The sequence below is a fragment of the Liolophura sinensis genome, chromosome 1 (assembly GCF_032854445.1).
Source record: "Liolophura sinensis isolate JHLJ2023 chromosome 1, CUHK_Ljap_v2, whole genome shotgun sequence".
Classification (NCBI taxonomy): domain Eukaryota; kingdom Metazoa; phylum Mollusca; class Polyplacophora; order Chitonida; family Chitonidae; genus Liolophura; species Liolophura sinensis.
Genome location: NC_088295.1, coordinates 55,951,977 through 55,965,881, shown reverse-complemented (window position 1 = coordinate 55,965,881; position 13,905 = coordinate 55,951,977). Strand labels below are relative to the sequence as shown.

At 36.5% G+C, this 13,905-nt stretch overlaps 1 protein-coding gene across 2 annotated transcripts; it reads left to right on the top strand.

Moving 5' to 3' along the window:
- The first annotated feature begins 50 nt into the window (after positions 1-50).
- LOC135470697 (coiled-coil domain-containing protein 81-like) lies at positions 51-13,743 on the top strand. Of its 2 annotated transcripts, XM_064749735.1 has the most exons (15): positions 51-237; positions 1,242-1,303; positions 1,642-1,798; positions 2,426-2,682; positions 3,137-3,216; positions 3,576-4,015; positions 6,287-6,464; positions 6,652-6,946; positions 7,274-7,381; positions 7,730-7,813; positions 8,340-8,425; positions 8,789-8,867; positions 9,991-10,143; positions 11,725-11,945; positions 12,585-13,743. In XM_064749735.1, exons 1-15 carry the CDS (start codon positions 156-158, stop codon positions 12,847-12,849), a joined length of 2,547 nt encoding a protein of 848 aa, XP_064605805.1. In that variant the 5' UTR covers positions 51-155; the 3' UTR covers positions 12,850-13,743. The 2 variants fall into 2 exon arrangements, with proteins under 2 accessions (XP_064605805.1, XP_064605813.1); XM_064749743.1 differs by lacking the exon at positions 9,991-10,143.
- The last annotated feature ends 162 nt before the right edge of the window (positions 13,744-13,905 follow it).

Sequence of the window (13,905 nt, the reverse complement as noted above, 5' to 3'; positions counted from 1 at the left end):
TCAACATCGATCTATTCCCTGGCAACGGCATAAGCGTGCTGTGGTAACCTATGGCGGCGAAATTAGCTGACGGGCCGATGGAACACGACAAAATTGAGAAATGATGTGATAGATTTGTTTATTTTGTAGAGTAATCGACTTTAACGCAAAGGAGAATGACAGAGGCCATACAGGGAATACTGGCTGAGGCCAGGAAAAACAGATTTTGTACGATAAACCCCGCATTATCGGACGAGGGTGAGCGCAGACCTTCCGAGGTCAAAGATGTTGCTTAGAAAGTTGGCGAAGTTTTAACAACTTAATTGCTCACAGTTTGCTTGAATTTGTCAGATCTGTAAAGTTGTGCACATTTCAAGCTATCACACACAAGTAAAAACGATAGACTTGTTGAAAAAGAATTATGCAGGTCATGGATGCAAAGTAGTTCGAATCAAATTACGTTTATGATTTATAACATTTAAACTGTTAATGGTAAACAACGGCACGTTGAATTTTCGTCAACGTGCTTTTTCGGTTATTACATATGATTGTAGAAGCTTTTATCGTTTTGAAAATAAGTCATTAAGTATTTCTAATATAAATTTTTAGGCTTATCTGATATTTATTTATGTAACCTAGGGCTGCATGTTGTTAAGATAAGGCTGCTGTTTTTGTTGTTTGCCAACCAGCTTGTTGCATGTTCCCTGTGAAAGGCAGATTCTGCAATGGATGGACGTCACCCTTCCAGCAGCCTTATCCTTATAAATCCCAATCATTGTACTGACAATGAGTGTTCATCGCCTTTGTTTTTATAACTATTCCTCAAAAACCATTGAAGTTCACTTTTCAATTAAATTCAGTTTTCATAATGACTTTAAAATTAATACACTTTAAACATAATCACCGTCTAGGTTTTATGACATTTTCAAATCATTATGCTTGTGGTATTAGATCAGTATTTGTATTTAGAATTTGTTTCCTGCCTGAACAAAACCCTGATGACAGCTCAATTACACAACTGCCAAATTTTATCCATTGCTGATTTCAGTTTTTGAGAACGTAAGCTGTGCATTGTTTGATTTTTCCAGTGTAGCCTGCATGCTAAACTTCTCTCTACACTGTTGTTGGAAGTGAAATTTCCTTGTACTAGCGTATTGTTTCCTGTAATGTAACACACTGTGTGATGTGAAAAATGAAAATATGCATTTTGTATGTTGTCATGTTGACAGATAATATATTATACTTCCGGATTTCTTTTACAGATGTTGCCAGCGTGTGGGATAATGTGTCAGGATTTATTGAAAAGCAAATGTCCAATCAAAAGGTATGTCTTAAGTTCAGTAGAGGTGAAAAAATCATGTATGTATTTATTAGAACATATGTTAGTTTTATCAATTTAGTTGATCATTTCCTTATTGTGAAATATTATAAGGAATGGTCGTGGAATATTATTATTATGAAAGGTAAACAGATTAGTTCATGTGAATTAGGATACATGTATTGTTGCCATGGTAAGTAAACTACTTAAAAATTTTCGACATCAAAAAGCCACGGAAAAGTGACTGTACTCTAGTTGTGTTGCTACTATAACACGCTTAAATCATTCTCACATGAAATCTGTTTGATTTTTGGTTTAAAATGAATTTAATTTTATTTTTACAGGGCGTCACTATCACAGGTCTTGGAACATTCACCTTCATGCAAAAAAAGCTGGACATCGGAAATAACAAGTTTATCCTCATTCAGCGCCCTGTATTCCAGATCTCTGAAAAACTGGCTTATAGTCAGGGCCTTCAAAGTTCAAAGTATCACGTTCCCGGTATGATCATTTAAAACTGTATTAACTTACCTCGATGGTGAAATTACAAGCCTTTCAACTTTTCAGAAAATCCCTGAGTGAGGCCACTTTCTCGAAGTTAGCATAAAGATGTTCTAATATCAAAGGGAGACAAGTCTGTAGTGCTGTAAACAAACTGTTGACTGTCCAGATGCTTACCACTTCTGGTAACTTATAAGCTATGAGTTGCACACAACTCCTGAAAAACAATGACTATCTTGCAGTCATCACTGTGCAAAAATGCTTATCTTGCAGTCATCACTGTGCAAAAATGCTTAAACCTCAAACTGTCTGCATTTCATATTTAAGCTTTGGTATTTGATGTCAGGCTAACCACTAAGCCATTTACATGAAACCTTAAATAGAAATTTGTTTCCTTGTGTATATATATATACGTACACATTGTGCCTGTAGCTCCATGCATTTGTCATATTTTAAGGACCTTTTTACTGGTCTGTAATGGCTACAGTTAAGAAGTTTTCAATGTATGTCTGTGCTCAGTGCTATGGTTTGACATATCTCTGACTGACAACATTTTATATTGCCTTCCATAATCCAGACAATTAATTTTCAGTACCAATAGACTTATTCCCCTTGTTCTAATTTCAGGCCAGATTCCAGTTGTGCCCCTCAACTTTGCCGCCTTAGCATTTGAAAGCCCTTTTGACCGTGACACTGTAGAATCTTGTGTCAAGGAAGTCTTGGGGGCAGTTTCAAGGGCAGTGGGTAATAAGAGAAATGTAGAGCTGACGTTTGCAGGGGTGGGGAAGCTCAGTATAAGGGAGTCAAAAGTTAAAATGAGGTTTTATAAGGAATTTATCACACAGATGGATGGAAGTGGCAAGTTGATCAGTAGCATGCAGAACGTGAGTAATTTTCTCATTTGTAATAAGAGTTTTTTTCTTAAAACTGAAATTGACCTATTAAAGAATTGTTATGCCTATATCAAGTTATTAGTATTGTTATAGACATATTATTATAGATTATTAATATCTTCTTACATATGCTGTAACATTTCTACTGAGTTTATTTTATACCAGTCTATATTTTTCACTGAGTTTTAGGTTGTACGTAATTTTCGTTGTTTTGATATGCCAAGTTTGAACTATGTTTGGTTCAATTATTAAGAAATTAGTTTTTATTATTACCTTGGATCTATAAGTGCATGATCCCAAGATGTGAACCCTTACAAGATGTGTCAATCAAAAAGAACCATGTGCTTCAGCTTGTACATGTAAGTTACATGTAAATACGTGCAGACATTTCACCATTTAGAAGGATTTTATTGAGGGTTTTGTAAACCAGCTATGATTGTTTCAGCGCCCCGGGACAATGGACTCTGTCATGTCAGACCGACCCTCATCGCGTCCTCATTCCACTAACACACTCCTTTTACCAAGGTAGGATTTCACCTGATGGCTGACTAACTTTTCATGCTTACAGTAGACATTGAAGTGAAACAATCTTATAAGTAGGGTGTGAATTGTTTTCTCATAGTAATGTGAACTTTGCATTAATATATTTTAAGCTGTCTAAAAGCTCAATTTGTTTTAGTGGCATTAAGTAGAGGTTGTGAAGATATGTTGGATATGGCAAAGCTTTATGAGTTAACATATCATACCTGGTCTATAGACTTGTACCATGTGGTACAACTCTTGTGTCCTCATTTTGATCCAGAATCTGATTTGGTTTTTGAATAATAAAGGTCATTGAAATAAAGTAATGTTATGACTGAGTAACATGAACATGTGTCTTGCAGACTGAATCCAAGTCATCCACCCAGTGCAGTTGGTCAGAGTCTAGCCCCATTACCTGAAATGTCAGAAGACCCACTGCCAATGGAGAGGGAGCCTACTCCACCTACTGACCCGACCAGAGTCCTGACGGGGGGCATGGGAGAGGGCACAGCCACACTAGATACATGCGTGGTTCCGCAGGAGCTTCAGTTTGACAATAAATCAGATTTTGTGACTGAGGAGCCAGTAGCTGCAGATATTTACAAACAAATTCAGGAAGATCATGCTGTTCCCGACACAGACGACCCTGCCACAGCTGCTGCCATAGACAACATCCTGAGAGAGCCAGTACTAGTGCAGAAGTATGAGGTGTACAAACCCACAGATGATGGAGATCTGGAGGGCAGGTTACAACTCCCCAGGTCAGATCATGAGTTGTATGAAGATACAAGAGCAATGGAAGGTAATGGCTGTATACTTTCTGTATTTGGCCTACTAAAATTTTGTCCATGACTAATTTACTCATTTTGCCTGATTCTCAGGGTTCTGTTGATCATAGAAAGTTGTCTTGAGAGTTGTTTAGAAAGTAAATGAAGGAATGAATGAATGATTATGATTTAATGCTATATCAGCAAGCTTTCAGCCATATTGTGGCGATTATTTAGAAAGTAGAAGGATATCCTTGTGTTCAAATGTAAGTTTCAGCTGGAAAAGAATGATGAAAAATCAAGTCCAAATAGTTGTAACTGATTTAGGGGCGTTGTTGGCAGTAACATGCATTCAGAAGTTAAAATCAGATCACAGTATGCAAGTTATTGAATTTGGTGTTGTAAGATAACTCAGATAAATACAGCTTGCCACTCAATGTACAGATATATGAAGTCAGTCTGTAAGGCACACCACTGAAGAGTCTTGTCACTTACTATTTTGCTCCCTCACAGTGCGCCTGTCCATTTGACCATTCACAAAAATGATTATTGAAATTCATGTCCAGCTGGTAATGAGATACCATGAGGTTCTACATTTTAAAACTTTTTAAATCTAACATGAACCTTAAATCTGTGAAGAAATGAAGTGTACTTTTGCAGATATGCATGTATTTTAGGTGAGAATACACTTTGCTGGCTGACTATAGACTTAAATCTTATAATGAACAGACTAACTCTTTTCCCTTTGGTTGCAAAAACCTGTTAAACCGTTTTCTTCCTGGAAGTCGTCTCTATGGAGACTGTACCTCCAACTTACTCTATGACTTAACCCCACCCACTCAACAACACTCAGATTGTTTTATTAATAATTCACTGTCGTTTGGGATCTTCTGGTGAAAACAACTTTTGCTAATTAAGCGTCTTTGAAATATTCATGGTGGTTGGCAGGGACTTCTTCTCTGCGGAGCAGAAATTTTAATCACTGACTGATAGAGAAGGTTAGTGGTAAATACATGAATACCCCTAGAGTGGACTAAACCAGCATATGGAAGCATCTTTCATGCCTGTTCCATCAAGGTCTTATTCTAAGTTACATGTAGGTACAGTAGAACAGGCTTATTTCATCTGTGCGTGTGGTGAAGTGACAGTTGTTAGATACTGTGAGTGGCATAACATCATGCCTTTGAGGTTTCTTTTGCCGACAAATTTGCCTGATGTTATACTCAGTAATAGAGGCAAATGTTACCATTTCCCGGACATTTGTCAAGGTTAGTAAGCATTTAAACTACATGTACATGTAAGTCTTGTCCTGGGTGCTCTTCAAATCCATGTATGGGTAGTTTGCGTGATTTGAAACTATTGTAGAGTTAGTATAGTGAGGCTTATACATGTACACGTACATGTTTCTTTTTGCCTTCCAGGACACTATCACTTAGAATAAGGTTACATTTGAAGGTGCAGCATGGTTTAGAAAGCCCTTGATCTGTTACGTATATCTGCTTGTAGTATAAGCTTACTATTATTTCATGTGTTTGGGGGCTTCCATGGCCGAGGTGGTTAGCATGCCAATGCGGCGCAATCACCAAGGAGCCGCTCACCAATGCGTTCACTATGAGTATAAGTCCAGCTCATGTTGGCTTCCTCTCCAGCTGTAGTTGGAAGGTCTGCCAGCAACCTGCAGATGGTCGTTGGGATTCCCTGGGCTCGGCCCGGTTTCCTCCCACCATAATGTGGTCGACATCCTATAAGCGAAATATTCTTAAGTACCAATCAAATAAATGAATAAATTTCATGTTTTTTATTTTATCTGACATAAACAATGAATAAAACTTGAGCAATGTATATGGTCAAATGTGGCACAGTGTTCTTAAATTGTGACTAGTGCACAAGAAAATGTATGTGACGTTGTATGGTCCCCATACCCTTGTATATATGAGCTGGAATATGTATCAGTTTAGGTTAACCTATTTTTTCTAGTCACTCATTTTGCTTGATTCTGTCATGCTGCATCCACTTTCTCAAAAACTTGAGAGTTTTTGGTTGTGAAGGTTGATCAACTTCTTATCAGAGTGTTGGCACCAGAAGTATAACTTTAAGACAGTTGTGTGCATTTAATTTGAAAGTGCAATATTAGAGGCCAAACTTCAGGTGAAGAGCAGTATTACTGTTGTTTCTTATCCCTTAGCTGTGCTGATTATTACAGTTTTCTGAGCATTGCTGATAAATTTATGGGTTTTAACACTGTATACATAGATTGAATCACTATTCATGCTACTATTCATTTTTTTTTTTTTTTGGCCCCTTAGATGTTCGCCATTCCCAGTTACCAAGTCGCTCTGGCTCCCGTACAGCTATCCCTCTGGCCCAAGCCACAGGAGTCAGTCTCACTGAGGACCTCTTTCAACACCATGTACCAAAACCCTCTTCACGGAGTGCCCACCTGTCACGCTCTTCTCCTAACCCACTACAAAGCCCAATTAACGGGTAAGATATGTTACACCAGAGTATTCTGGAGTTTTTGGAATTTTTTAGGCTATGCATGCCTATCTCAAGTAGTATTTTCAAAAAAGACAATTTTTGACAACAATACTCACACTAATATATTCTCTTTGTAGACTTTGCACCAATTAGCAACAGGTCATGTCATGATTTATGAAAATAATTCTTGCAGACATGGGTCACGTCTACCAAAACCTATAACCCCTCCAAAATTAGAACCTCTGTCAAGGTCCAGGACTGAGCCATTGTTGGATGCGGGTGAGAAGACGGTGCAGTTTAAAGCCCCGTCCTCAGCGTGTGGTCATTCCAATGCCGGTCAGGAACTGTGTTACCTGTGTCATCAGCGAGCACGCAGAAACATACCTGTGTCGTTCAAGGAGGAGATCAAGGCCCGTGAGGAGGAAGATGACCGTTTGCTACTGCAGTATCAGTCAATGAAAGATGCAGAGGAGTTTTTGAAAGAACAGGTGAATATCCAGTGATCACTTTTGGAAAATTTACTTAAGGGATCCAAAAGTTTGCATAAAATTTGTTTTTCATTTGTTTGTTTTTAGTTTAGCTGAAAGTTTTTGCTGAAATACAAGGTAATCTAATTAGAAATAGGTCTGTTTTATGTAAAGGTCGATGCTTAAGGTATATGTGGTATATTATGCTGTTTTTTTATATCTGTGTTGAATTTCGCTGCAAAGTTTTGAAGTGCAGTGTTTTCATTGACAGTTAAGTCTTGTTAATGTATTACCAAGATCCAGCCAATCTAATATCTCCATACACATTAATTTTTCTATCTCTTACAGGATAAAGTGCTGGTCAGACGGCATGACCTGCAGAAAATGTCTGCCTTTAACCTCGGAGTAGCTGACGCTATCAAACAGAAAAAAAATGAAAGAGACACTGAATTCCATGTAAGTCTCTAGGCACAGGTTTACAAGTATACAAGTATAGACACTCCAGCCAAGACTAGTTGATCCGTTTCAAGATGCTAATTTTATGAAGTATGCTAAACTGATTGACTGGTTAATGTTTTGAAGATGGAGAGGGGGGATTCAATTCAAAGATGGAAAATCAGTTTAAATCATTATGGCTAGAGTTGGTCATCTCTCTACTGGTGGTCTGTTTTCCATCATGGAGTGGTAGCTTGAATTATGGTGCATGTATGCAGGTATGATAAATACATTACAAATATTTATTCTTCAGAGCAAAGTCTTAAGTCTAAACTAATTTCTTAAGTAGCTATCTATTTTTTTTTTCAGAAATCTTACGTATTCCAAAAGCGACCTCTTACGCCCCCTAGGTTTTTCAAACAGGAAGAGTATTGCAGAGATCTTGCTAAACAGGTAAGACTTGTGAGTGAAATGGTAATTAGCATTATTTTTATTTTTAAAATGTGTTTGGACCTTTATAGTTATGCATATTTCTCATAATGTTAATGGCCTTATGAAAAAAGGAAGGGAAAAAAATGACTGCAATGCAGTATTCAGTGTATTTCCAAATGAGTGAGCAATGAACTTTGATATGCTGAATGTTAGCCATAAGATGTTCACCTGCTGAGTTTAATGGGTCACACCTAAAAATGACCAAAGTCCAAAAATATGGTTAATGTGATGTTAAACCATCAAGGCAAAAAAAAAAAAGGTTATTCTGAGTGCAGTCTGTTTGATAACAGCATGTCAGAGTATCAAATATTGCAAAATAACAATGCCCAATGCAGAAATTAAATATCATACACCTGACTAGCATTTAAATATGGTGTTGGAAAATTGCAAGCTAGAATCCAGTTGCTTGAAATATTTGTTATTAGAAGACTAAGCTTCTAAGTACATGTATGATCAAACCGAGTGTATTTTTAATTTTCCTTTCTAGGTTGAAAGCAAGGAACAGACAAAAAAGAAATGTAGAAGTGATGAAGAGTTTTTAGAAAGGCTGGAGCAAGTTCAGCTGGCTGAAGAGTGAGTTGATGCAAATGTGTAGTTCTTATTATGAACTGAATAGTTGGTCCAAAACTTTCACATCTAAGAAAACTGGCATCGTCTATTTTTACATCTTTTGTGTTTTATGAATTTGAATTTTATTGAAAAGTATTTTGTACAAAAGAAATCAAATGATTCAGAACAACAGTTGCAGGTAAGGTCCAGTAAACTTCATATTTGTTTACTTTGCATAAAATCAGTCTGCCAAATGGTGCATGATTTACAAGGCTTTATGAAAATGAGGACAGGTAGCTATGTGCAGTATGTAAATATAATGGCATTATTGTTTTCATTACATGTTTTGGTACATGAATTTCAGAATGTATTTGTTTTCATATTCAGTCTGGCTGCCCAGAGAGAGCAGTACTTAGTGGAGAAGTATGAACATCAGGATATGTACAGGAAAGCTCTGGATGCCCAGGTACATGTATATGTATATTTACAGCTCATGTTGTCACTGCTATTTGCTAGCCTTTTGTGATGCTCAGCACATTTATCCCAATGTTTAACATGATACAGGGTTAGCCCTAAAAGGGGGATAACTATTAATCAAGTTTTAAGTCAGTTTTTACTGAGCAAATGGACATAATTTTTAAACTCTGAGTATGCTCAACCCAATTGTCCATCCTATTGAAGTTTAGGAATATGCTTAGGTAGAGTTACCCCCCTTTAGTGTTCCAAGCCTCTGTTTTTGTTGTTCAGTATTTGTGATGCTGGTAGTTGCTAACATCTGCTGTCCTGTCTTACTTTTGCACAATTTAGTTGGTCCTAAATTCTTTCTGAACTTTCTCTCGACTTTCTGTTTCACTGTGTTGTGGAATTTGATGTTAATAATAAAGAAATGCTAATAACAATGGAATGTTACTTCAAACTTGAAAAGTGTCTAATACTCAGGAAAGGGGATTTTGTGCCATGTATAAAATACTGTGGCTCCACCCCCTCGCCTCCTATGCAAGACTGATTTTTACTGATATGCAATATAATTATGGACATAATATAAAGATTTATAGATGATGGACCAATTTTGAATTGGTAAGTCAAAAAGAAAGACATAATAAAGACTGATTCCGAAAGTTTGATGACAGTGGAGCGGGCTAGTGTTACATATATATATATATATATATATCTTTTAATAATGTTATTTTAAGAATATTGCAAAATTATTGCCTTTCATTTTAGTTTTATGAGCTAGGTGAGGTTTTCTTTGTATTTGACACTTTTTGAAAGCTTTTATCAGTATAATAACACTTTTATGATAAATACACGTGGAAATCCCTCAGTAATTCTCATACATGTAATTCAGTATGAATTTTCTCTTTTTGAAATTGAACAGAAAACTGTTACTGTAACTGAATCAAAATCCTGTTTTCTGTGGGGCAGTTTGATGTTATATGTAGATTTTTAGAATTCAGGATGGATTTTCACATGTGTTTTTCTGTTTTTTATTTTTTTTTCTCTCTCTATGTGTATTTTCATAGTTTTGGTTGTTTCTTTGTTTCACCTACTCACTGCCTTCTATGCACTGCACACTCACCTCCCTTCAGAACTCTGCACGTAAGCTGTTGCGAAAACAAGATGGCCAGGTGCTAACCCCGTACCCTGTGTCAATCCCTAGACCCAACTGGTTTCAGCCTTTCTCAGAGGCTCATGTGGCCCGCATAAGGGAGAGATTGGCCTCACAATGCCATGAAAGAAAGGTATCAATATCAGTCAATACATTTATGTCAACACCTGATGTTTTCTGAGCAATGCGTTTATTAGGGGTCCTGTCTTTCAGCTCATTGGGTCTTTGGACTATCATCTGATCATGTGCTCAGTCATCTTTCAACAGGTTCTGGTTTAAAGCCCATCTTGGCATTTTAATGGCCATTCTGAAGCACTGTTTACAGATTTCTTTTTCCAGAATTGTCAGCATTATCATACTTTCCATGATGGAATGCTTGGCTGATGGTTTCAGTAATTTTCAGTGCAATTTTGAAACCATAAAATAGGTTTAATTCAAGGGTATTAATACACCATATAAGACACTTCTGTTCAAGTCACATCTTAAACAGTCCTATGACATAACAAAGGTATATTTAGATTGTGATAAGTGAACTTTTAAAGGATTTCATACAACTTTTCATGTAAATCAATGACAGCATTGCATGGATTTTGTCCAGCTTTATTACTACCCTCGATACCACAATAATTCCTCAACCGAAAGAATAACTATCCGCTTACAAAGAATAATGCCTTCAGAATATGTTTGAATATGTACCTTGCAACATGTTGAAGAATTACAGTAGTAAGCATATGACCTTTGACACAATTCCCACCTCTCTGGTTAGACTGTGTTTACATGTAACCAATGACAACGACCTTAGAGACTGGTAAGCACGGGATAAGCCTGGGTGAACTGTGACAAATTTAAAGTACATAAGCACATAAGAAGTTTAGGGTTACAGGCCGTGAAATACATGTGCATGTACACGCTCAGTTAATCTATGAGTTAAGGAGCATTAAATAATGCCAGTAGTTAATCCAGTTTTGACAGGCTGGCTGACAGGCACAGTTCCCTCAGTCACTTGTTACCCTCAGAGACTAAGCACTTGTATTTTTAACTGAATATTCACTTCATAACATTGTCCAGGGTAAGCCAAGGCTATTGGTCCAGGCGTAAACAGTTCTGGTGAGCACTGCACATGTATTTATACAGAAAATATTCAGGTGCACGCATGTGCCTTTGTGCCTAGTTCTTCTGCTTGATTTTATATATGTATATATGTGTAACATATCACTATTACCTATCATGTTTTGTAGTTAATAACTGTCATTGTCCATTTAAATTTGTGGTGTATTATTGCCCTTTTTAAGAAATACATGCTTCTTTTTTTTCTGGGAATATTATTGGGCTTTCACTAAACATATTTGTCAAATATCGTACTGACACAGCCACATTGTATGCATGTTACCCTTAATAGGTAAGAAATTAATTGTCCAGGTGTAACACTGCTTCTAATAGTACATATATACATTTATTTAAATCTTTATAATGCCCCTCGTATTCTCTTATTACAAAAAGTTATTGTGGAATTAAATGTGGTTCCAGACTTGCCTTGTTTTCATTATGTAAAAGCTAAATTATTATTTCTTTATTTTAGTGATTGTTAATATTCAGGTTCTCAGATAACATCTTAATTAAATTGTACCTTTGTTTGTGTGATATTTTGTATACATCTGTTCAAAGCAAAACACTTATCATTTATCATGACGCTGATCGTCTGTTCATTTCACAGGTGTGCCATAAACCATTGCCAATCCCAGCTAAAGAAGCTGACAAGGAGATATTTGGTAAGAACGACATGAACAATGAGAAGATGGCTGAACGACGACAGTTGGCACACAGTTTGTTCAGAGAGCAACAGGACCTTGTAGCACAGAGGAAAAGAGAGGCAATTCTCAAACGTTTGGCGGAGCAGCGAGAGGAGGAAGCTGTCCTTCAACGAACTAAGCGAGAGTAAGTCAACATACACAGAATGTCCTTTTCTCTACTATGTTGTTATGGTTTTGCTCGTATGTGCATGTACTCACGAAGCAGTGATGTCATACTCACGAAGCAACGATGTCATACATACACAGTGCAGTTTAACAACATCTTCTGATGTTCTACAGAGCTTAAGTGGTACTAACTTGATTTAGCCGGAAGAAAACTGAGTCTCATTGTTGCATTCACTGAAATACAAATTTTATTTAGTATGTTTATGATTCATCTTGGAGGTCTGTTGCAACAATTGTCCTTCACCTTAAGTTTGAGATGTAAGAATGCACTTTCAGTTTCATGTGAAGGCCTTGAAATGATACTTCAAGACCAACGCAAACCCTTAAGTTTTTCTCATAGAAAATTAATAAAATATATTTTAAGCGGCCTTATAAGGTGGATTAATCATTTAGAATCAAAAAAATGTGTCACTTGAAAAAAGCTAAGTATTTGGTGAAATACACTCTTTAAAGAAACAAATATTTCAGCAGTATAACTACTTCAACTGTACAACCCAGGAGTGAAAAACTGGAATAGGTTTTTGTGGTACGAGTAAGTAAGCTGTGGTCGAAAATTTTAACTGTGCATCACTGTTAACACTGAAACATTTCCTTGTAGGATACTTGAGGACAGAGCAGACCGTTTCAAACGACGGTTCGACACACGGAAGAAACTAGAATCTGACTGGTGTCAGGCTGCAGAATGTAAGCGGGCGCGTGACTTAGAGGAGAAATTGAGAGGACTTAATCCTGGTTTATTACTTCACGACACTGTTGACCAACACAAGAGATGCAAACAATGTCTGAGAAAACTGATCAACTGTGGAGAGTCCAACATCTGGCGAGAGAGCCGCTACATCCCAGGATCTCGACTCATGGTTTAGACTTGTAATATCAACTGTGTTTTTTTTTTTGATAACTGAAACTGGCTGAGATTTTTTGGAAGATGAGTTGGTAGACCCCTTAATTACACCAGTTTTATGTGATATTTTTAGTTCTAATCAGTATTATGGTTCTTGGTATACAAATTTAACTTCAAGCTTCATCCTCTAGGATTAAGAGACTTGTCAAAGAGGAATTAAAGAAGTATCCAAGTCTTTGTCTCTGGCTGCTGGTAATGAAATGATATGAAAACATAGTTAATACGAGGTAAAGTTTATTTTTTTGGATATGTCACCTTAATGTTTAGAAGTGAGAGTTGCTGCAGGATTATAATAATTATTTTCATATTAGATAATCTTTTTGTACACCAGTATTGAATTTGTCAGTATTTGCCTGTGAAATAGGGTATTCATTTTGCTGCTATTTGTCATTAGAGTCTGCAAATGTTACAGTTTAAAAGATTGGTTTATTTTTGTACACGAGGTGTTTGCTTGTGATCAACAATATTTTTTCATTCCCATTTTCCTCTTGTGGAAAACTATTTTTTCTTTACATTAGTATGTATTTTGATTATTACTGAACAATGAACATTGTTCATAGATGATTTATTCAAAGCAACTTCAGTATTTGCTTGCAGGTTGGTGTTATGTATTAATGTATTAAAGTGTGACCAGTATTTCCTAAAGAAATGTGTGTGTTTGAACTAGATATCTGTAATATAGCCTGTAATTTCGTGTACAATATCTTAGAATTATATATTGTATAACTTTCGCTGTATATTCATGTTAATTTCAAGAACATTGTAGCATGCCCATTTTTAGCCTGTAATCTATATTGTTCATATGCACTCTAGAATATACAACCAAATCACTGTTACCTGGAGAATTATCTGTATCTGTGTAGGCCTACAAAGTGTGAACATCCAGTTCTTTTGCTGGTCAATAAATATGATACTTGTAAAGGCTTGTTTACATGTTTTATAAATATTTATTCAGCATACAGACTTATGCCAGAAGTTGTTCTAACCTGGCTTGTGATATTGGCCTAGGAGAATGAAG